This window comes from Mesoplodon densirostris, chromosome 4 (assembly GCF_025265405.1).
Source record: "Mesoplodon densirostris isolate mMesDen1 chromosome 4, mMesDen1 primary haplotype, whole genome shotgun sequence".
NCBI lineage: Eukaryota > Metazoa > Chordata > Mammalia > Artiodactyla > Ziphiidae > Mesoplodon > Mesoplodon densirostris.
The window spans coordinates 143,895,264-143,919,251 of NC_082664.1; the positions used below are offsets into that span (position 1 = coordinate 143,895,264).

Below are 23,988 nucleotides of genomic sequence, written 5' to 3' on the forward strand. Positions count from 1 at the left end.
TTATGGTTTGTGTATCAGCAGCTTCTCTGTGCATTAGAGAAGAGGTTATCTCTCTGTAGATATAGATAGATAGATAGTTAGATATATATATATATATATTAGATATATATATAATATATATATATATATAATACATATATATATATATATATATATATATGCCAAACTGCCTTACAGGGTTTTTATTCTTTCTTTTTTTTTCAGTGTTGTATGTGTAGCAGGCACTTGAGTTTATATGAAGATGTTTGCTTCAGTCAAGGATGGAAGAAAAGAGTCTGTGCAGTGGAAAAGAAGGGGTGTGAGGCCGGGAGAGAAGAGGCAACAGAATATGAATTCACGACCACTGGCCACCACTAGCCAAGGATGTCCAAGTAGATGGGGGTGGCTTTCCCCAGAGCATGGAGGATTTTGTAGATCTCCTTGATGTTCAGCCGCTGCTGCGGTTCCCTCTGCCAGCACCCCAGCATGACATCGTACACCTCTTTGGGGCAGACTCGGGGCCTCTCCAAAACACGACCTTGGGTGATGCACTCAATGACCTGAAAAAGGGAGGAGAACAGGGAAGTTATCACCAAAGCTCAGCCTTGGCCCTGTGGCTCAGGCGCAGCAGAAGGCAATGACTTCACTGATGAGCTTCAGTGCAGAGGCGGGGTACCCTCCTGAGGCTGGGCTGGAGACCAGAGTTGCACGTCTGTCCTGTGCATGGGTTCCAAGGGCCATGATCCAGCACTGGCTGGTCCAGCCCACTGCTGCCCTCTATTCTCCATCTCTTAGCCCAGGCATCCAACTCCCACAGACACTCTTCCTTCCACTTCTCTCTTCCTCTCTAGTCCTGAGTCTTATCTAGATGACTGAGCTGCATTCATTTCCCACTTGGCAGTGGGGATTGGCATCTGACCTGTCCCACCCCCTCTTAGGAGCCTGCATGATTTTGAAACCCCCTTGAAGGAGCTCTGCCCCTCCGTGGCTCCCACTTCCTGTCAAGCTCCCCTCCCAGGCACAGCCTCGGTGCACACGTGAGGCTTACCTCTAAGCCATTACACATGTCCCTTCCTCAGTGAGGCGCATCCTCCCTTGCTCTTTGCACTAAACCATGTATTCCATTTCTTGAAAAGTCCTTAACACTAGGACTAACCACCTGATTCACCACTGCCCAGCTGGGTGTCCAGAGAAAGTCAATTAACCTCATAGGATCTCAGCATCCTCACCTGTAAGATGGGGATCAAATGTCTCCCTTGACCACCTCCTAAGACTGCTGTAAGGACCACATGAGGCCAGGGAAAGGGATTGTATGAGCCACTGTACCAAACGGGAGGCCATAGGGAGGCGTAGGAAGGAAGCAAATAACATACAGGTGGCCCATCCCCAGCTGGCCCTTCAGGACCACGCCTGTAATTTGCAGTTCAATTCCAATTCCTCAAAAAGATTTCTTTGCTGACACTGTGAATTTTCAATCTTACAGTTCTCAGGTTATTTTAACTTCTGCCTAACTCTCCCACTGTAACCTTGGGCAACGTATGTACCCCGAACCACAGTTTCCTCATTTTGAAGACAGACCGTGATGATAAAATCACACAGAATTTTCTCTAGTAGAGTATGTGAAAAATGTTATTTCCTCTCTTTGCCCCCATTAATCTGTATATAGTTTTTATCTCCCTAGGCTGCCCCCAACAGCGCCTTGTCTGGAGTGTGGGCTCATGTCACTCTGACTCTGAGATGGCTTGTCAAACAATCACTGTGTTAGCACTTTCCTGGTCCTGGTCACCCCAGAGTCTGCAAAGGCCCACTAGGCTCTGTTCTTTGCTAGCCTGAAAGGTCTCCAGCTGCTCCTGTTCCCTGTTTTTATTTGAACCCTGTCTCCACCTTCCATTATGTTCACCTCCATGAAAAGGGGTCCAGTTCAAACTGCAGTGGCCGCTGCCTAGTGCTAAGATCAAAAGCACTGAAGGGTGGTGTCTCCTCCAATGTGGGGCTCTCCAGTTTGTCAATTTCAATAGAGAAACTCATTATCAGTGACTGTCAGGACTTCACTGCAGGGGTTGGTAGAGTGGAAGAGGTGGCTGGGAGTAGGAAGCCCATCTTCAAGGCCAGTGCCTTACCAAGCAGTGTCAGAGATGACCACAAGAGCCCCGTTAGCTACTCTAAGCCAGTTTAGGTATCCAGGACAGATCATCTGCTGAGACCAATAGAACCCTCAGCCCAGATTCCCCTCTTTACTAGGGCAACCAAACTACATAGGGGCTGTGATCAGGGTGCCTTGTGTGCCTGAGTGCATGCAAATGTGCCAGCGTGTGTACACAAGCATGTGTATATATGCATGCATGCATGTGTATGTGTGTGTATGTTTACCACTACCCCCTACCCAGGAAAACAATAATTTTTTAAAGCATCACAACAGATGAGTTCTGATATACACACTTACATTTTTTTTAAAGGTTGTCAAAATATTTTGTCCTATTTTGGGAAATGTGGTCAGGACCCATTCAGTTTGCAAATGATGAGATGTTACAAATGTAATAAAATGCCTTCTTTTCAGTCTTTGACATTTACTTAATTAAACGGTCAGGGTATAGGAAAGCAAAAATGAACATAACTTCCAAGAAGAGAGACACTTTATGGAATATTCAGATAGGATTCTAATATTAAAAGGTCCTCATGTTCATGTTTTCCCAGAAAACAGAAGACCATAAACTGCAATCTTTTATAGGTCTGCTGGGTTGGGAAACCAAGCCCTTTACTGTCTACAAACTGGACTGAGTTCCCTGGGACGACACAATGTCACTGAGAAGCATCTTGCTTTGGACCACGGCCCAAGCCTTCTCCAGGCTGATGCTTTCACCTCTGGCCAGTCCATTCCAGAACCCCAAGGAGCGCCCCTTCCTTTGTCCTGAATTTCAACAAGTGTTTGTGTGAAAAGTACTGAGTTAATATAGGCTAATGTGCTTAGGAAAATGCCTGGCACTAAATGTTAGATATTATTAAATTTGATGACTAGCATTTTTTATTAATATTGTAAATCAAAAGTATAAAATACATAATGTGTGTATTATTACATTTACTGTTATGATTCATCTTATTCCTGGAAGTCCACACACAGCTCTATCAGTAACATGAAATTTGCCTTCCCAGTTCACCTTCCTGCACATCTCTGGGCCTGGTCTACCTAAAGCCTTTGGGGACCCAGATGACTTGGGCATAGTAGGTGTTCCCACAAGATGGCACAACTGAAAAACTCATAGTTGTTTATTGTTTTCACTTTCTGTCTTAGTGAAACATTTGTGATTTTTAAGTGTAGCAGAGCAAACAGAACCGTGACTTGCATCTCAATTTCGACATCTAATTTCATGCTCTCTTGACAATCACAGCACATTTCCTACAGCTATAATTTTTTTCTACCAAGAAGGTCTCTCCTTCTGCTTCTGCCAACATTTGCTCTGCTGGCTCCAAACCCCACCTAATGTTTTACACACTCTAAGCGCTGGCCTGAGATGTCTCTTATCAGTCTTCCTCCAAATCAAGGTTCCCATCTGTCCCCTTTCTGTACCTCTGTGTTTGAGAGCTGGAACCATGGCTGTTTTCCATAGGTGAAGATCTCCCAGAGAATCACCCCAAAGCTCCACACATCGCTTTCCGTAGTGAACTTCCGGTACATGATGCTTTCAGGGGGCATCCAACGAATGGGGAGCATGGTGTGTCCTCCCACCTAAAAGGGGTCGAGACAGAAGCACACACAGTGACCAGATTGCCAGAATCAGTCACATCAGTCTGCACTCTTCATAGGCAGATGCCCTCTTGATGCATCTTATTCTAAGATAGCCAAATGTGATGCAACTTTTGTGATGGGTGTGGGGGGCCAGTGGAGATTAAGCCTACGATACTGCAGGCAGCTAGAGTAGCAATTAGAGATAACACCTAAGGGAAGGTACATTCCTTGGCATGGAATATAAAGAAAGATTACAAGATGACTTGAAGTGGGAGAGAAGATTTCAGAATCTGGTACTACAATCAAATCTAACCTTGAGAGGGAGTCCAGAGGGAAGCCACGGAATCACTGAGCAAGGCTACCAAGTATCAGAGTATTTGCAGATATTAGGTTAGACTCCTTGGCCAAGGAGGTTAAAGCACAGCATAGTCCATGTGCATCTAATCTGTATTATTACTATGACTTTAGCTTTATCTGACAATCTTGAATTTCTCACTGTTACTTAGAACTCAGTGTTCTGAGTGAAGGGGATAGGGAAGTTCAAAAGTATGAAAGACCACATGCTAATGAGAAATCAGGTGGACCAGAAGAGAATTCACAAGCGTTCTTAGCAAGATCTCAAAGGCCAGTAAGGAAAGTGCTTTTTTAAAATAGCTCGAGGAGGACATCAGCCACCTGTGGGTTTACAGATCTGACAGCCAAGGGCAAGAGGAAGTGACTGACATTCAGGGTACACTTTCCTGAGAAAAAACATTAGGGAAATCCTCACTGCCCAGGAGGTTAGACATATTATTAGCATAAGTGGAAGAAAATTCACAGCATGTTTTAGAACTCAGGAACTAACTGTATCATTCATAAATAGAGCATCAGAAATTGGAACTTCTGGCTAATACATGAAACTTGTTAGAAAACTGCTTTCGACTGATAGAAGAAGCTCTCTATAAATGTCCTGATGAACTACTGGTATTAATCAAAGTTCTCATTTTTATGATGGGCCAGTTGGAGGAATTATAATCATAAACACTTAAGAAAGAATGACTTGTTGGCAATGGGCAACCTTGTTTCTAAAAAAAAAAGAGATCGTGTTTGCCTTATCCACTTGAAGTATTTTAGAAGATAAATGATAATATGGATTTGCAGAAGTTGTTTTCAACCTGGGATTTTATAATCAAGGTAGCTCTGTATCAAATGTAAAGACAAATGAAGGTGTTTCTTTCAGACAAACAGACTCAGAAAGTTTACCACTCATAGCCTTTGAGAAAAACAAAGAAGAAAAAATTAATTGAGGATGTACTCCAGAAAAACGGAAAAAGAATCTAAAATATACGGTGACTTGGAATATAACAAACAGTACAAAGCAAATAAGCCACAAAAAACAAAATTTAAATCTAAATAATGGTCACTAATGTGGTAGTAAAATGTAATATAATTACTAATAAATGATTCCTGTAAAATAGAGGCATAAAGTAAATAATAATAGTAATAATACAAATAGTACTATCTCTGCTATTATTAACAATATTCTGGAATGAAATGTCCAGATAATTTCAACAATAAGTGCACAGACGAGTAGGTAGGGAAATAATCAAAAGCCTGATAAGGGCTCTGTCTTTTAGAAGGAAGGGCAAGGGAGCTTACAGAAAGTCATCAGTTGTTGATTATAACAGTTTAAATTTAAATGTGCTTGCTAAAATTTTAAAGTAGCTTCTAAAAGAATAGAAATAGTACATATAGCTTCCAAACCAGTTTCAAGAAAATAGAACCAAAAATCTCTAACCAATACCAAAAAGACTACAAAAAGGGGGAGGGATAATAGTGAATAGCAAAAAATGAAAAAGAAGTTTAAATAATATCACTATAAACAATAAGAATTAATGGGTTATATATGATACCTCTTAAATAAGAGAAACATTTATGTTAAAAAATCAAGATGCATGTTATCTGGAAAAGACATATTTAAAAGGAAATAACAGAAAATACTGAAAATTTTGAAAGAATTTTGAAAATACTGAAACTTTTGAAAGAATGCAAAAATATAACAAACAGTAAAAAAAATTGAATATACAATGTGTATAATATTCACTATACATAATAATATATTACAATATATAATTGAATATATAATATATATTGAATAGATAATATTCAATATGTGTAATATACATTGAAAATATAATTCATATATAGTATATTGAATATATGTCATATATTAAATATAGAACATATCAAAATTGAATGCATATATGAAAAAATTTCAGAAAGCCAAGGACTAAATGGATACAAAGTGGTCTATATTATATTTGAAGATGGTAAAATTCGCCATTATGAAAATTATGAAATTTTTTGCTCCAATTAAGATAGCAACAAAAATGTATAACAAGTAAAACAGGTTATAAATAAAGGAAAACAAAGCTACAATTACAATGGAAAATTAAAACACTTATTTTGCAAGATGATAGATCAAGAAGACAACAAAAATAAAGATACATTTAAAAAATAAAAATAATGAGTTTTAATTGATATATATGAGTGATGCATGTATATTTCAGCCTCCTGAAAAAGTTGCATATTATTTTCAATTATCTAAAAGGCGTTTATAAAAACTAATCACATATTATCCTCACAGGAACTCTGAAATTCCAAGAGAAGAAACAAAGTAAACATAAGGTAAAAATAAAAGAAGAAAAGCCATTCTTTCAAAAGATGCCCAAAATTACCAACACTCTTTACTGATTAAAAGCCCTAATTCATTAGTAATAAAAGGTAACTTCCTGTATTTAATATACTAAATATCATATTTACTGATAAAACATTGAAAGTATAGAAGGTATCTTCTATTACTGATTTTATGCAATACTTTTCAGGTGGCCCTAGCCACTACAATAAAGCAGGAATAAAAACAAGGTAAAAATACTGAAAAGGGGGAGTCAAAACACCATTGTTCGCATATGATATGACAGTTCAAGACAATTAGCTAAAAAGCAATTAGAACCATTATATGATTTAGTAAGCTACCCAGACATGAAATGAATATACAAAAATCAGACTATTCTCATGCACTAGTAAAATGACTTCAAAATTCAATAGAAAATAAACATGCTCGTACATTAGCAACAACAACAAAATGTTTAAGATTCCTAGGTATAGCCTTAGCAGAAAATATACAAGGTCTATGTAAAGAAAAGTATTGAAAAACATAAAAGAAGATCTGAATACATGGAAAGATTGTCTTTTCCTTAGATAGGAAGACTCAATATCATGAACCTCTCATTCTTCCCTAAAATTAATCTAAAAATTCAACACAATCTAAATAAAACCCTCAATGGAATGATATATGAAAACTGACAATATGATACCAAAATTCATCGAGAGGAGTAACTATTTGATTAAAATAAACTAAGATATACTTGAGATAGAACAACAAGGGATATTTGCTGTATCAGATAGCATAACATATTATCAAACTACAGGAATGAACACACTGTGTTACTGGCATAGGAATAGACAATTTCACTGATCAATGGAACAAAATAGAGTCCAGAAGCAGACCCATGTATCAATACTGGAATTTAATATATGAAATGATAGGTTAGTAATCAGTGTTGGGACAATGAACTATTCATTTAAAAAGTACACTTAGATACCTACCTCACACCATATACAAAAATCATTTCCAGATGGATTAAAGAGCTAAACATAAAAAACAAAACAATAAGCATATTAGAAGAAAACTTAGAAAAGTATTTGGATAACCTCAGGAGAGGAAGGCCTCCCTAAATAAGACACATGTTCAAGGAGCCATAAAGGACAGAATTCAGAGACACCACTGGTATAAAATTCAATACTTTTGCATGGCCAAGTACAAAATAAGCATAGTTAAAAGACAAATGACAGAGAAAATATTTGCAATATATGTAACAAGGAATTAAAATCCATATATTATAAAGTGCTTCCTTAAATTAGTTAAGAATAAGAAATCCAACAGAGAAATGAATCAAGGGTAAGAGTAGATGATTCACAAAACAGCTACAAATGGCCACAAACACGTGAAGAAATGTCAATTAAAACAATAAAAGACACATTTTTTTAATATTATGTGGGGGAAATGAAGAGACTGGTATTATCCAGTGCATGAGAGGTCCTGAGGAAGAGTTATTCCTTGCTAAGACTGGGGTAGCCTTTTTTGAGGGCAGCCTGGCAGAATCTGTCCACACTAAAGATGTTAAGTGTCTTTTAATCCAGCAATTTCACTTCTAGAAGTCTTGGGAGAATACTTGCTCATGTAAGTAAAAATACTTCGTTGAAGATATTTTATTTCATTGTTTTTAAGGGCAGCAATTTGTTCATCATGAAATGTATATGCAGCAGTTAAAAAGAATACAGTGGAGTTATGTAGAGTGATATGTCAATACGTCTAGGATATAGTAAATGAAAATGCAAAACATTAAAAATATATATTAGCATTCTCATTTATGTAAAAATGTGTATGCATAAGCAAATATATTAAAAGGCAATAATGTAGTATATAACTCTGTAAATGCATAGAAAAGGTCCAGAAATATAGCCATTAAACCAGTGGTTTTCTCTAGAAAGGAAAGTGAGAGTGAGAACCGACTAAAGAGAAAATTCCATTTTTTTTTTACTATAGTATGTATTTCTATGCTGTTTGTAATTTTATCATAATCGTGTGCCACATTTGAAAATTTTAAACAATAAAAGAAAAAAATACACATATGACTAAAGGAAAACCAGTGGACCTAATTTATTTACATTCTAAATCAAAATATTACTTTTGAGGAAAAATTGGGTTTTTGATAGAATCTAGTGGAATGGTTTATTGTACCTGGTTTCTTGAATAAAAAGAAAAAGAGGTTAGGAATATGGGAACATTTTTCTTGACGAAAAATGGTAAATAACAGATTTCTCCAAATTGATGCTGGTTGTTTGCCTCATTTGATGATTTTATACACAATCCGGAAGAGCCATTCCAAATTGAAATTTCCAAGTTTACCGTAAGAGAAATTTGAGTGTGCTGGTGTAAACTTTGATGAGCTTAAGCGTCTGGGCAGAAATTATCAGAAGGGTATTAATTGGCCACAGAGGTACCACTAATTTATCAAGATTTTCTCTGGGCGGCACCACCAATGTGGGTGAAGTTTATATGACATTCCTTCAGAAGTGGACTAAAACATTTCAAGTGAACTGTGATATAACAATGAAAAGTAATAAGTTGGAAGTCAGAAGCTTATTCTGATGTGACTTTTGACAAGCTCTTAATCTCTTTGAATTTCAGTTTCCTCATCTTCAACATAGGATTCAAGCAACGGCCGTATCTAAAGTGAGATGATGTATATAAAAACCAACTGAGCATCACTAAATACAAAAAATAATACACATAAAGTGCAATGACTGTGCCCTATGTGTAGTGAGCAGCAGAACAAACCTGATTTCCTAGATTGTCCATATTTCCCATAGATCCACCTAGACTACACTGACTTTCCTTCAGAGCTACCTGCATTCTTGTGTCCTTCTCCCACATTGGAGAGATACAGTCTGGGAAAGGTAGTGGTCAAATCCTTCCTTGGTAAAAAAAAAATACTGACAAATATCCCCATGGTGAAACCTAGCCAGGCAAGCAATGGGCTGAAATAATAATCTTAATAAGAATAGTCCTGGGTTTCCCTGGTGGCACAGTGGTTGAGAGTCCGCCTGCCGATGTAGGGGACACGGGTTCGTGCCCCGGTCCGGGAGGATCCCACATGCCGCAGAGTGGCTGGGCCCGTGGGCCATGGCCGCTGAGCCTGAGCATCCGGAGCCTGTGCTCCACAACGGGAGAGGCCACAGCAGTGAGAGGCCCGCGTGCCGCAAAACAAAAACAACAACAAAAAAGGAATAGTCCTAATTAATGCACACTAAATATCAGCCACTGGATGTTACACACACCCCACATTTAATCCTCTCTCTCGTCCTATGTGGTAGAATTCCCTAGTATCCCCATTTCACAGATGAAGATAAGGTAATTTGCCTAGGCACTGCCTGAGAAATTCTTGCTAATGATCCAAGCTCTCAATGAGATACATTAAGGAACTGAAAGCTGAGCCTTAAAATAGGAAATATATAGGAATAAGGCGAAAATTCCAAGAAATGAGTCTAAAAATAAAATAACTTCTTGGAGATCTTCGGATTACACTACCTTGAGTAATACCTTCCATCACCTCTGTTATTGTGTATTCGGGTGCTGTCAGCCTGATCTGCCTTTACAAAGTTGCCTATTACCTAACGATGTCAGCGGCCGCTGATGATCATTGCCCAGATCCATTATTTCACTAGTGGCCTTAAAAGGGTGACATTCTAATTCTAGCATTCCCTCTGCATAGATTAGTTGGAAATCTTCTATGAATAAAAACTTTCCTTCAGGGTTTCCCTGGTGGCGCAGTGGTTGAGAGTCCGCCTGCCGATGTAGGGGACACGGGTTCGTGCCCTGGTCCAGGAAGATCCCACATGCTGCGGAGCGGCTGGGCCCGTGAGCCATGATCGCTGAGCCTGCGCGTCCGGAGCCTGTGCTCCACAATGGGAGAGGCCACAGCAGTGAGAGGCCCGCGTACCGCAAAAAAAAAAAAAAAAAAAAAAACTTTCCTTCACTAACTAACTATTTGGTTACACTGATAACAGTTTATATTAGAAACTCCTTTGATTTACCAGTTCTCAGAATAATGAGTCCCTTCCGTAGCATCCTCCAAAGGTGACCAGTGAGAGAGGTTTGTTTTGTTTTAGTTTGGTCTTGAGAAGCATCATCAATTCTTTGTGCGCTTGTGCGTGTGTGTGTGTTAATACATTTGAAGTGTTTCCATCAATTATAATTGCTCTTTTTGATGTTCACTGTTCAATCTTTGGCCAGTAGCAGCCTCTTCAAGTTGGCACCTCTCACCAAACACCAATGGTCTTTGATATCATCCTTGCTTTCGGACAAGAAAAAATATCCTAGGCTCATCTTGTCCATTTGCTGCCCTGGCCCTAGACTCAGTCATTTTTTCAAGGAACCCTGGATCCTTTTGGTGGACAATGGAATTTAGAGACCACACTATGGAAGCCAGGAATGCTCACTGCTGTTGGGTTGGTCAGAATTTCTGGGTCCTTATAATGGAAATAACTAGGAAAAACTTTTCTTTCGAAAGAAAATACTTCAGGAGTTTATATTGATTTTTCCAACTCAAATTTAGGATTACAGAGCTTTTACTTGACTTGGGTTTTATATCCATATTTTTTTTCTTATGCTGAAAATCTTGATTCTTACATTAGTAGTATTACTTACTTGCTTTATCCTAATATATATATTTCAAATTCAGTTCAAGTATCATTACTAACAACATGATTGCTGAAAGCTGTCTACAGTCTTTGCAGTTCTTTTCATCTTTAAGGTATACCTACTAGGGACATACCTAAAACATTGCTAGGTTTTAAAGTCACGTGAAGTAATTCCTCTCTGAGTGACGAAGTCACCAACCTAATACACAGGTTTATCTGTTTCATTTTGCTTTTGATTTTTAAGAATTGCTTTGCTTTTTCTTTCCCATTCGACATAATGTTTTACAAAGATGCAAAAACCGTTACATGGTTTTAAAGTCAAACCAAAAAATCAAGGTACATGAAATCTAAGTCTAGTTCCATCTCTGTTCACTCTCCTCACCCTGATCTCCTCCTCCTCCAGAGGCAACCATTTTATGTTTGTTTTTAGTTTATTCTTTTATTGTTTGTAACATAAGCAAATATGGATTATATTCATTTTCCTCACTTTCATAAATGAAAGTAGGATACCATACCTGTTACATACTTTACTTTTTTTCCCCACTGGGGTTCTCTCATTCCTTTTATAGCTAGATAGGACTCCATGTGCATGATCACACCACAGTTTATCCAATCAATCCACTATTGATAGGACTGGGTTCTTTCCATTCTTTTGTTATTGTCAACAGGGAAATGCTCTCTTTACATATAGCTCAGGTGGTTCTCACTCCCCCTAAAGGGTAATTGCCTAAAATTTCCATGGAGTGTAACAGGCAGAGATAGACTGCAGTGCCCACTGAAATGTTGTCAATAACATAACTTTGGAGATACATGAAGTCTTTCCAATGGGTACCCAGGTAAGGATAGTTTTGAAGGATTATGCAGATCCTCAACTCTCTTATGAATTTTTTCTAACACTGAGAACCCACTGTGGTCCAGCAATTTCCCTGCCAACTGTGCATGCACACACACACACACACACACACACACACACATGCCTGCCCCTCTCAAAAGGAAAGACAAATCTCTCACTCATTCTAAATCTTAGGATAGAAAACCTACAGAGGACAAATGAATAAACTCTGTGAAAGGAACCTGAGTGTTTAAGTACTTGTTCATGTGTTTTATAGATGATAGGTCAAATTGCTCTGGTATTTAAAGTTCATTAGCATTAAAGGAGCGATGTATTTTTTTAATGTCAATATTTACAGCGCTGTGGAAATGACATACTTAAAAGTATGGTGACGATTTTAGATGGCAACTTAAAACATGCAAAGGGACATACATGGTTTTTCAAAATTCTTTTAGGGGCATTAAAGTTTGAAGATGACAGGTATAGAGCCCGGGCATCTAGAGTGTAAAGTTTAGAGTCTCTCTGCTAACTTCTATCTTTCGCCAAGGCTGTATGCCACCCATCCTCAGGCCTGCAGCTATATCCTGGGAGAGAATGTGAAAAGAGGAGAGCAAAAACCACAGCCTCACCTCCAGCCTCAGGTGCTTGCCTGAAATCCTCCAGCCTCATTTCTTTCATTCAAGCCTTCAGCTTTCACTCCCAGCCTTGCCCTGAGGGCCAGGAGTAAGTGGGATTGAAGGGTGGAAAAGCAGGGTGGCTGCAGAGGCTGCCAGGTTCCTTTTCCTTCTGGGGGCAGGATGCCCTGGGGCAGAGTGTTCCTGGTGGGAGGCAAACCTCTCCCCTCCCCCCCTCCACACAGCCATCCCTTCTGTTCGCAGCCTGCCTTTCCTGAACAAGGAAATTGTCTTGCTTATTTCCATAGAATGATGCCAACTTCCCTGCAGTCAGAGGGAACCCACTGCTGTGGGTTAAAGAGAAACTCAGCTGAGCTCGAGAAGGCTCTCAGGTCTCTGCATCTAATCACACAGAAAAGGAGGCAGCTTCTTCAAAGGACATACAGAAGCCCGCTTCTCTCCCAGAAGTTCAAAATGTCTATCCTCACATAACTCTGACAAGGTATAAAGGAGACAAAGTGACCCATATATTCCAGATAAAGAAATAAGGACCCAGCAAAGGTGAGCAAATACAGGGCATTATTGATACCAATGGAAGGATTCAAGCCTCCTCTGGAATCACTAATCTATATGGGCCATGTCAAAATCTGTTAAAGCAGATAAGAATGGCAGTTGCTTTCTGAAGAGTTATAGAAACTTTGCAATGTACATTAATGGTAAAATACCCTAATCAGGAGATTATCATAAAGATTGTCATTTATGGTGTCATTATTTTTTATTTATTCAATTTTGGGTTTTTTTGCGGTACGCAGGTCTCTCGCTGTTGTGGCCTCTCCCGTTGTGGAGCACAGGCTCCGGACGCGCAGGCCCAGCGGCCATGGCTCACGGGTCCAGCCGCTCCGCGGCATGTGGGATCTTCCTGGACCGGGGCACGAACCTGTGTCCCCTACATCGGCAGGCGGACTCTCAACCACTGCACCACCAGGAAAGCCCTATTTATTCAATTTGAATCTCTCTTAATTGCATGTCTCAGCACATAGAAGAGTCTCCATATCCATTAAGGAAAATAAAAGGCTTAGCATATATGCTTTCTTCATCCCCTGGGAAGTCTCGTGGTTTCTCATATGCCCCAGTAGCTTTGCCTTTTACACCCAGCTCTGCTCGTCTGAGCAGCTCATCAGCCGGGCGGGGGGCAGTCACCTTGAACATGCCCCAGGTAGGAGTCCCAGCCACTAAACACAGTCTTTAAAATCACTGCCACTCTTATTCCCGAGGGTCTGGGGTTTTCATCCACACGGGCTGCATATCAGTATTAGCTACATCCAATACAGACACATACATCCATACATCGAGAAGGAGACTCTTTAGATGAACATATGTGCATGTCAATCACATGCATGTGAGTACAGTCATGGATACAAACACAGGTCTGTCGCTCATGCCCTGAACATATGAAGTTGGTGAAATCTCCCTCTGATACCTCTTGAAATAAATGACCTAAATGTAGGAGGAAAGGCCCAAAGTTTTTTTTTTTTTGCTTTTTTTTTTTCATTTTAACCATTTTTTAAAATTGGAGTATAGTTAATTTACAATGTTGTGTTAGTTTCAGGTGTACAGCAAAATGATTCAGTTATACACACACACACACATATATATATACACATACCTGTAGTTTTTCAGATTCTTTTCCGTTATAGATTATTACAAGATATTGAATATAATTTCCTGTGCTATACAGTAGGTCCTTGTTTACCTATTTTGTATATTGTAGTGTGTACACGTTAATCCCAAACTCCTAATTTATCTACCGGTCCCCTGCTAATCCCTTCGGTAACCATAAGTTTGTTTTGTGTGTCTGTGAGTCTGTTTCTGTTTTGTAAATAAGTCCATTTGTATCATTTTTTCAGATTCCACATAGAAGTGATATCATATGATATTTGTCTTTCTCTGTCTGACTTACTTCACTTAATATGATAATCTCCAGGTGCATCTATGTTGCTGCAAATGGCATTATTTCATTTTTTTTCATGGCTGAGTAATAGTCCATTGTATATATATATCAAAGTCCTTGCATCCTGTCTCCAAGATAGCAAAAATAAATGATTTCACTCTAAACCAGTTGGTTAGCTTTGCTGACAGCCTCAAAACTCGCCAGAATGGCAGAGCCCTCATTCCTGGAATTAACCTTCTCATTGCCCGCCCCACTCCAACTGCTGGGCTCTCCTAATAGCTCTGTCCCCACATATATGGGAGGCCCTCGGAGCCTTTGAAATGGCAGCCTGCCCTCAGGGAACTCTCTAAGTTCTAACTTCTCTCTCCTCCTCCTCTTCCCTTCTCCCCTCACTTTCTCCAGTGTGGTCTTCTGAGTTGAGGATGCTGTATTTTCAACCAGCTTTTCACCTCCCTGCCCAGCTCTAAAATTTGACCATTCACTAGGCATGCTTCTTTGGGTGTCTGAACCTATACTCTTTCCCTCCAGATGCCATCTGGATTCCTGATGCATCTTTAGGGGACCAGTCTGCGCTGCAACTGCACACTGTCCAGCCCCTCAAATCCAAGTTCTTTAGGATCCAGGGTCTGAAAGGAGAGATTAAACACTAAAGCTATAGCTCATGAACACACAGGGCTGGGAAGGGCCTTGGAAATTACCTAATCCCCCTAAGGGCATAGAAACCTTGGCTGGAAGAGAGGCAGTGACTTGTCCAAGGTCACTAAGGAGAGTAAATGAAATGGAACTAAAGTTCCAAAGAATCTTGTTCTCAATGTGAACATTTTAGTGGAGAAGAGCATACATACATAAAGGTGTACAAATCAAAACACACAGATTGAATCTCATGAAGTTTAAATTTTGGATCTATAGTCTCCTTTTCTCACTGATGTGTACAGACTTTGGGTCACCTGGCAGAACTCTGAGTTTCCTCCTGTTGTAATGGTGTGTGCCTTCGGGATATATTAGCTTGAGTATTTGTTTGGTTTAGACCTACAATCTATGTGTGTGTGCACTCATAAATATGTGTCTGTCTGTGGCTTCATACCAGTTGCAGAGATTTCATGATGAAACCTTTATACAAAAGATTGAGATTTTCTACAGTGACATCAGACTTCTGACTTAATAAGGCAAAATTGCTTTTGTGTTCTTTTTGTCTCTCTTCCTCTTCCCAATCAAGTAGGGCAAATTATTAGGTAACTTCTTATAGACACAAACTGAAGATCACGGCCCCAGGTCTAATGGGTGCTTGGAATTCTTTGGAGGGAAGGTGGAGAGGAAACTCACAAAGACACTATTATAGCACTGCTCCCGCCTTCCAAGCAGGGCTTAAGCAAGAAACGTCCGTTTAGGAGAACTTTGGTGGAATGGATGTTTCAGGCTGAGCCTCTAGCCCCAGGATTAGGAAAAAGCACTGGAGTTTTCCAAAAATACAAGGAGTTTTAAGAGCCAAGTTGTTTAGCAGTGTGAACCTAGAGGATAAAGGGGCCCATTGTGATTCTGCCCAACTCTCTTACCTAGAGCTGCATCTGCCCGGAGCAAGTTCTCAGATGGAAGCCTCAGGACACATACCTTTTATAACTTCCCCTTTTGTTTTCCTCTTTCTAAATCCTGCCTAAATGCTGGCACTCATTCTGAGAACTCATTGTCCTTTACTTCCCCAAACAATGTATATTTTTATAGAGCTTACACTGCAAGTTCAAAGATGTGGGCTGAAAAATGACTTGGCTCTGGTTTTCTTTTCCAAATGCCCAGACGTGGAGCCTCCTGGCTGCACTCATATCTTCTCATGGAAACAAACTTGAGGGATGTTGTTAAAAGGGCCTAACTTGCTGAACAAAGCTGGAGATCTCAGCTCAGCTCAGATCCATGGATCACACTGGATCCAGACTGATCCATTCAGACCCCAAGTGCTTGCTAAAATAAACATCAATAGGTAAAGGAAGGCAGGAGGATAAAGCCTCTTTGTGATCAATCTAGATTTTTAATTTACCCTGTACAGCTCAAGCTCTGATAAGTTTTGGTTTAGATTCAGATTTATTTAGCAAAAGTAAGATAATCCCTTTCAAGCAAGAATGGCTTTGCTAAATATTTAGAGGCCTCCCCAAATCTGAAAAATATAACAACTGCTATTGAAAATGTGTCTATAGGATGAAGAAACAGAAGATCCAGCAGAGCAAAAAGGATAATTTATAACTTGGCCAATACCCTTCACTAGCTAAGCAACCCTAGGGGATGTATTTGACCTCTGAAGACTCAGCTTTCTAGGGTATAAAATGGGGACAATAATGCAGCTACACAGAACATGTACAGACACTAAATGAGATATTAAATGGAACAGAGGCATGGTGGGTTTTCAGTACACATGCTCATGCATGTGACTTTGGATCAAAATCTTTCTTGAAAGATGTTAATTTCTCAATATCTATGTTTAATGAATGAATAGCACCTCTCAATTTTTCCAGGGACTTGGACCTTGGATTCTGCTCAGTGACCCTTACAACAAAGAGACACCATTCTTGATTTATGGATAAGGAAACCATCTCAAGAATGGAATGTCAGCAAGTCCATGGTGGATAGAGGCCAAGCTAAAAGTTAATCCACTGCCACACTCCAAATCTCTCTCACTAGGGGTTTTTTGGGTTCAAGACAATTTGACCTACAAACACTGGGAGTGGCTAAAAGGAGCTTCCAGGAGCAGTGTGGCCACTGAACCCGGATCCTTGGAATATGTGGCTGTTTACCAAAGCAGGGTTTAGACACTTAGGAAGTGCACCTAATGTGAATCTCAGGGAAGACAAGACTGGTCCAGTTAGTGGCTGCATAGCCTGTGAGAGAGGCCTCAGGAGAAAAAAGGGAGAACAAGATAATATGAATTTTAAAAAGCAAAGACTAAGATGGGATCTTTTTCCTCCAAAAGCAAACCGAATTATAATAGTCTCCTCCAGCCATCTTCTCAGAGATATTAATAACAATAGCAATAATACTTCCTATTGAATGAATATCCCACCAGCCTTAAGACAACAGCATTGAATTCTTTAATCACGATTCTAGTTTTATGATATCATCTTATGAGCCTGGGCTTTCCATCCAAGAGCAGGGGTGAACAGACAGCAAATATGCACCAATGGCTCCATGAGAGAAAGAGCTTTTCTAATAATCGCTGGAATAGCCTTCCTTGAAAGCCAATGAGGCCTTATCTGTAAATAAGCTCAGGCTGAGTCCCCACCTCTTAAGCTTTGAATGAGAGGCTAGACTATGTGGCCTTCTTAACTGAAGGCTTTTTTTTTTTTTTTTTTTCTCTAATTTCAAGATTCCAACAGCCTGGCACACTTGACCCGCCATTTATAATGTCTGTTATGCAGACCCAGTGCCTGGGTCGTGGGAACACCTTCTTGCCCTTCCATTGCGAGGGTCCCAAATCAGCTGTCCCAGAAACAGACAGCTTAAAACAGCCTCTGTTTGGTGCTCCTGATCTTTATCTCAGACAGAATGTGTGAGGGCTATTTAGAGAATGTTTATAAAGCCTAGCCAGTAGCATGAGACTACCATTGAAAGTACTGACGTATAGCATTATTTCCTACAATGACAGGGATTTCTGTGCTGGTCTGACACCTGCCATCATGAGGGGCTGCTTCCGAACTGTCTCTAAAAGAGGTTTGGCCAGCTGCGGTCTTCCCATTTCCCTCACTGTGAGAACCCTCGGGTCATTCATGATGCATGTGACTCACACATCTCTCATCTCTCTGGGCCAGAGGTTGGAAAAGGCAGGTAGCTGTTTCTGGGTCAGTGGAAGGTAAGACCTAAAGCCTCTAACAAACTTTGCACCCTGCATGCTCTACTCAATGCTGTTGAAAAAGCATAAGATCTCCCATTAAAAAAGCTGCTGGGGGCTTCCCTGGTGGCGCAGTGGTTGAGAGTCCACCTGCCGATGCAGGGGACACAGGTTCGTGCCCCGGTCTGGGAAGATCCCACATGCCGCGGAGCGGCTGGGCCTGTGAGCCATGGCCGCTGAGCCTGCGCGTCTGGAGCCTGTGCTCCGCAACGGGAGAGGCCACAACAGTGAGAGGCCCGCGTACCGCAAAAAAAAAAAACCCACAAAACGCTGCTGGGTGCAGAAACAGGTCCCCAGAATGGGAACAGAAGGTGGCCCACCCTTAAGCAGATCGTACAGCAAAGGCAGTATAACATCATGATACAGCGTTAGACAAAAGGTCGCAAATTCATAGCCATGTCACCTCCAGAAATCACTTAACCTCTCTGAGCCTCGGTTTCTCCATATGTTAAATATCAACTGGTATTTACTTCCTAAAATGACCATGAGGATTAAATAAAATAATGCACGTAAAGCATTTGGCACAGTATCCAGCACATGGCAAGTGTCAGTACAATGGTCCCCATTAGCACTATGGGTGTGCTGGTAGCATTGCTATCTTAGCACATATTTGCAAGAAGCGTACTCCACATCGAGGATTTAGATAACATAGGGGGATAGATAGGTTTTGAACTTCTGTGGGTGCAGGTAGATGGGGGTATTTGGTGATGGTAAAGATTGAGGCTGGATTACAAAATAAATTTCAGGTGTCCTTGGGTATGGCTCGTTCAGTGTTGGGCTTCCCAGAAAGAGAAGTCTGTTTTGGTTTTGTGCTGCCATAAGAAGCAAACAAACCCTTACCTCCTTTCTCCCCCCCTCCCTCCACTTGCCCTGTGCTCTTAATGAAGCATTTGCCATCCCTTAGTTACAGTGCTTAGTGCAGGTTGAACACATCAGCCAGAAAGGCATGGCTGTAGCTAGAGGTAAAACCTGCTACTTCCAAACCACTCCAAATTAATCATTCTAACCTGAGGGAGACTTGGGCCTTTGGGCCCACCTTTTTGTTTTATTAACTGCCAACAAAAAATGCCAGAAGTGGCTGGGGAGGAAGCACAAAATGGGGGACAGGGAACACTTTGTACATTTTAATTACTTCAGTAAACAATACATATCACAGCAAAAGCCTACCATCAATGGCTATGTCCCAGGCAAAGAGAATTTGGAAGAGCATCATGGGACCTGACATAAAAAACATGCACCTCCTCCTTAGACTAGAGGCTGCCTTATCTAGCTTCCCTGAGCTGGAGTTAAACTTGCAATCCCTCCTCGGACTAGTTGCTGGAGCAGCTCCAACTAGGGCAAGAAGGTGAACAATACACAACTTTTCACACTCAAACCTTTCTGGAGAATTGAATGCTTCTCTTCACCCAATAGAAAGAGGGATCCTTCTCGGAGTCATGAAACAAGATCCTTCAATTCTAAAGGCAGGACACTGGGTGCCTGAGAGGAGAGAGCTCATAGATCACCGGCTGGATGTCTGGCAGGACCACAAACATGAACGAGTGGATAACATTCTCCATCCTCATTTAAAGGTGGGGATTCAACTTAGAAAAAATAACAGGATTAAGTTCTCAGGGAAGCCTGCGGTTAGGTGATAGCAGCTGAATCACTCTGCGAACTGCCAAGTGATTAATCAACTTGTTAATACCACGACTATTTTTATGCATCACAGGTTCTTAGTTAGCCCTTCCCCTACGAAATTCCAGGAAAGAGTATTAGTTAACCTAGCCACCCCCCTTACAGTGACGGGTGGCCTCCAGCATCTTGGGAGGAAGGCAGCAGGAAGGAAGATCTGACACCAAGGGAAGCCGTGGAACCCCGTGGAAAGAACACTGGATTGAGACTCAGGTCAACTGAGCTCTTGCCCCAGTTCTACCAGGGTGTCGCCCTGCGGCTTTGGCACCCTGTGCTTCCTTTTGGTCTCAATGTTCACATCTGCAACAAGGACAGAATTGGACCAGAGGATTGCTATGCTTCTTCTCCACATGAAAACGGCATGAGATTGTCCAAAGCAAAATTTTCTTATCTTCATCAATATACCAGGAGCACTGAACAAAGCTCATCTTAAGGTCCTTCCCAACATCAGCAGCCTCAGCAGCCTGGCTTTCCAGAGTGTGTGTGTGTGTGTGTGTGTGTGTGTGTGTGTGTGTGTGTGTGTTCCAAGCAAGACAAGAAGAGCAATGGGCCAGAACTCGGGAGCTCCAGGGCCCTGCCTTAGGTTTACATCACACCACCTGGCTCATCTGTGGGCCCCTGGGTCCTCATTTATAAAATTGGTAGGTTGAGCGAAGAGAATTGGGCTAGTTGACTTTTAGGTCATCTAGCTCCAAAACACAGTGATTCGGTGAAGCAAAGACTGGATGACCTCTGGATGCCCTTCCCAGCCCTGGGAGAAGGTTAGAGTTCTGAGACCCACTAGTTCCACACAGCCCACTACTCTACAACTGGATCCCAGGGTGCCTTTTTGCAGTGAAGGGTGTGAGCCAAGGGTAATCTCAGATGAAAGGGCTGGAGGAGCTTTCCCTCCACACCACATCTGGCAGCCCAAGCTATCATCTGAGGCCTACAGCTGTGGGCTGCCCCTTCTCCCTTTATAAACAAGCCCTACCTCTTGGCTTCTCCCTCAAGGTCAAAAGGAGGGGGAAGACTGCTCCGAGGATGAACCCAGGAGAAAGTCTTAAATGCTAAGCCAGTAATCACAGTTGGATGGTTTTTTTCAAAGTCATTCCTACTCTATTGTACACATTCATGTTTCCAAAAGCATAGAAGGAGGATAAGGGCGAGCGGGCTTCTTGTTTCTAATGGAACGGGGATGAAATATCTTACTCAGGGTCATTTAGTGAGTCCCCAGGAGGTAGAGCCAGGCTAAGTCTGGGGTAGGCAATCCTCAAGCATGGTGCCCTCATCTTAATTTATTTAAACCTCTAGTCTCCACTGCAACAGAGGTAGAAAGAGATTCTTTCAGTATTTCAAGGTTGGGGCAGAGGTGGAAGGCTTGTCCCAGTGATCAGGGATACAGAACAAAAACTTACTGAGTGATTATACTGGGCCAGGATCTATGATAAATAAGACAAAATGCACTGTTTCATCCACACCTCTCAATATGCCTTGGCTCTGAATTATTATTATCAAAAGCATTGCATGAAGGAAGGAAGGGAAGGAGAGGGAGGAAGAGGTTAAGCAACTTATGTGAGTTCAAAAGGCTGAAGAGTGAAAGATCTAAGCCTCACACCTAAATTATTCTGATTCCAACACCAATGTTCTTTTGCACCCCCAAGTCAGAGTTCTTATGCATTTTCAAGTTGAAGGAAGACTCACTTGTAAAAAAACTTTTCAAGCCTATAAACTAATGGGCTGGAGGGGGCAGATTTGGGGAAGTATGATAGAAATCCCAGAATCTGATTTCTCTAAAAACACCCATAAAAGCTAAAGAGGATTTTCATTCAGAAATATCTAAATCTGCAGATTCAGTGAAGGAAGATGGAAGCCAACATCGCCCCAGAGAATGCTCATAAAAATGACACTGGAAAACATTGTATGTTCCTCCTCATAGATGGACTGGAAAAAGCAGTCAGTCACAGGCTTTGCTTCCTCGGTCTTTGCTTTGAAGATTTTCTCTGCGTGATGCCTGGCCTGACTCCTGTAGAAGTGAGGCTGATTATTTCAGCTGGGCTCCCCGTGGCAAGGCCTCCCTGATGAAGACAAGTCTTTGTGATCAACTAGGTCCCAGATAATCTGTTCAGCTCCTGCGGCATGTATCATCATAATTTTCAAAATTCATTAGCCTTGATTGTTTGGAAACCTATTTCCCATTAATGTCTCTTTATCTAAGATCATCGTTTCAGGCAGAGAAAGAGGAAGGCAGAGAGAGACGGAGGGATGATGAGCAGGCTGAGTAGAGAGGAGAAGGAAGGAGGGAGAGAGCTAGCAACACATGTCAAACCTGGTGACTTATTTGGGTCTTAGAATTAAGCCACCCCAGAAATAAGTTCTAAATCTGGATTTGGTGATTACTGGGGCAATACACTGCCTTTTTGCTTAAGATATATTAAGTTTTTTGTCACTTGTAGCCAAAAGAATCTTGATCTAACAGTCGAAAATTCAACTCTCAAATTCATCTTTATTTCTAGGAATGAAATGTCGATTTCTAGAAATGAACCTAAGAAGAAAGACTCACAGAGATCCCAGAGGCCCAGATAGAAACCAACTTGCCCAGCTAGGATGGAATTGCAATATACCTTCTCTCACCCCCTGAGTGCCCTTTTCTTCTTTCCTGCTCTGTGTGCTGGTACCCACATGCCAGGGTCTCATCAGCCACCAAGCATCACAGGGACACAGTTTACATACATGTGGCTCTGAGACCAGCACCTGAACTGAAAGCTTTCCTTGTATGACTGCATCTGCCCAAAACCAGTGCATTTGGCTGCAGGTCGCATCAGACATCTACTTTCCATTAGGGTTAGCCACAAATGCCAGCACGGGAGGAGGTGGCAGAAATCAGAGGAACTAGCTAATGCTCAAGAGAGGTAGGGACCAGCCCAGCAGACCCAGGCAAAAGAGATAGCGGAACTTATGTTATTTCCACCAGCATCTCCAGACAGGAGGTCTTGTCACAATCCTTCCAGACATACGGATTTCTCATAAGTCATCTGTCCCCAAAGAATTGTGGAAGCAAATGGACTTGACCAACTTTGGAGTTAAGATCCAGAACAAGAAGTATAGAATCCCATCAAAAATGCTAGGGCACCTTTGCTAATGAGCGGCATTATGGCACAACCAGACGGTTCCCTTCTTTTCTCTGTCATCTTCCCTCTGGCTCCCCAGAGCCCTTTCTCGTGAAGCCCTGGGCCCCAGCCCATACCAGGCAACTCTCAGCATGCTCTTCTAGGGGTTTGCTCTGATCTGAGACATCTATTTTCAGATCATCAGAGAGCAATGCCAAGAGAACTAGGAGTTATTACCATTGAATGGGCAGAGCTCCTATCTCTGGATAAATCTCCAGGTGAGAACCCAAAGGACTGACCCTGGGAACACACAACCAATTTCCCCGAACTTAACGACATGAGATGCCACATAATTAAGAGGCATCTCCCACAGGACAATGTATTAGGCTCCCTCCCAAAAGGCCAGTCTTCACTCTCTTACGTTGCAAGACTTGGAATAGCAACAAAAAGGTGAAAAATCATATCCCACAATTTCAAGGCTGTTCAACTATGTTGGTTTTTGACTCCGTCAAAGTCCTAGTGTGTTTTAGAATACCCTCTAGCTCATAGACAACTTCACCACAACTTGATTCACCCTACAACCTCCATCCGTGATGGCTGAAAAACACTAACATGCAGAGAGGGGGTGAAAAAAGCTCATCTTGAGTTCTCCTTTTGTGCCTTGGGTATGCAAAGAGACAGGTATGTGTTTTCAGGTTAATTAGAAAAACTGGGTTCATTGGGATGAGGAGATATACCCTTGGGTTCCCAGAATGCTGGTGTAAAGGGTGTGCCTTGGGTCTCCAAGCAAGTTCCCATACTGGGACTCACTTATGACCATGCACCCTCACAGACTTGGGTCAAAGACCCCAGCATTGTCTTTCTAGCTGCAACTGAGTCCTTTCTAGAATTAAGACATTTAATGTGTGCCTGGCAGGGTGGGCAGTATGTAATCAGTGAAAGAAGGAAT

At 41.4% G+C, this 23,988-nt stretch overlaps 1 protein-coding gene across 4 annotated transcripts in view; it reads right to left on the reverse strand.

Annotated features, from left to right (window-relative positions):
• Positions 1–353: 353 nt before the first annotated feature.
• Positions 354–23,988, reverse strand: part of NTRK3 (neurotrophic receptor tyrosine kinase 3) — a 372,061-nt gene continuing 348,426 nt past the window's right edge. For 2 of the 4 annotated variants that reach the window (XM_060095305.1, XM_060095304.1), the window contains 3 exons: positions 7,352–7,393; positions 3,545–3,703; positions 354–539 (listed from right to left, as the gene is read on the reverse strand). In XM_060095305.1, the coding sequence (XP_059951288.1) occupies positions 354–539; positions 3,545–3,703; positions 7,352–7,393 (387 nt within the window). The remainder of the gene's footprint in view (positions 540–3,544; positions 3,704–7,351; positions 7,394–23,988) is intronic. The other 2 variants (XM_060095307.1, XM_060095306.1) reach the window with 1 other exon arrangement.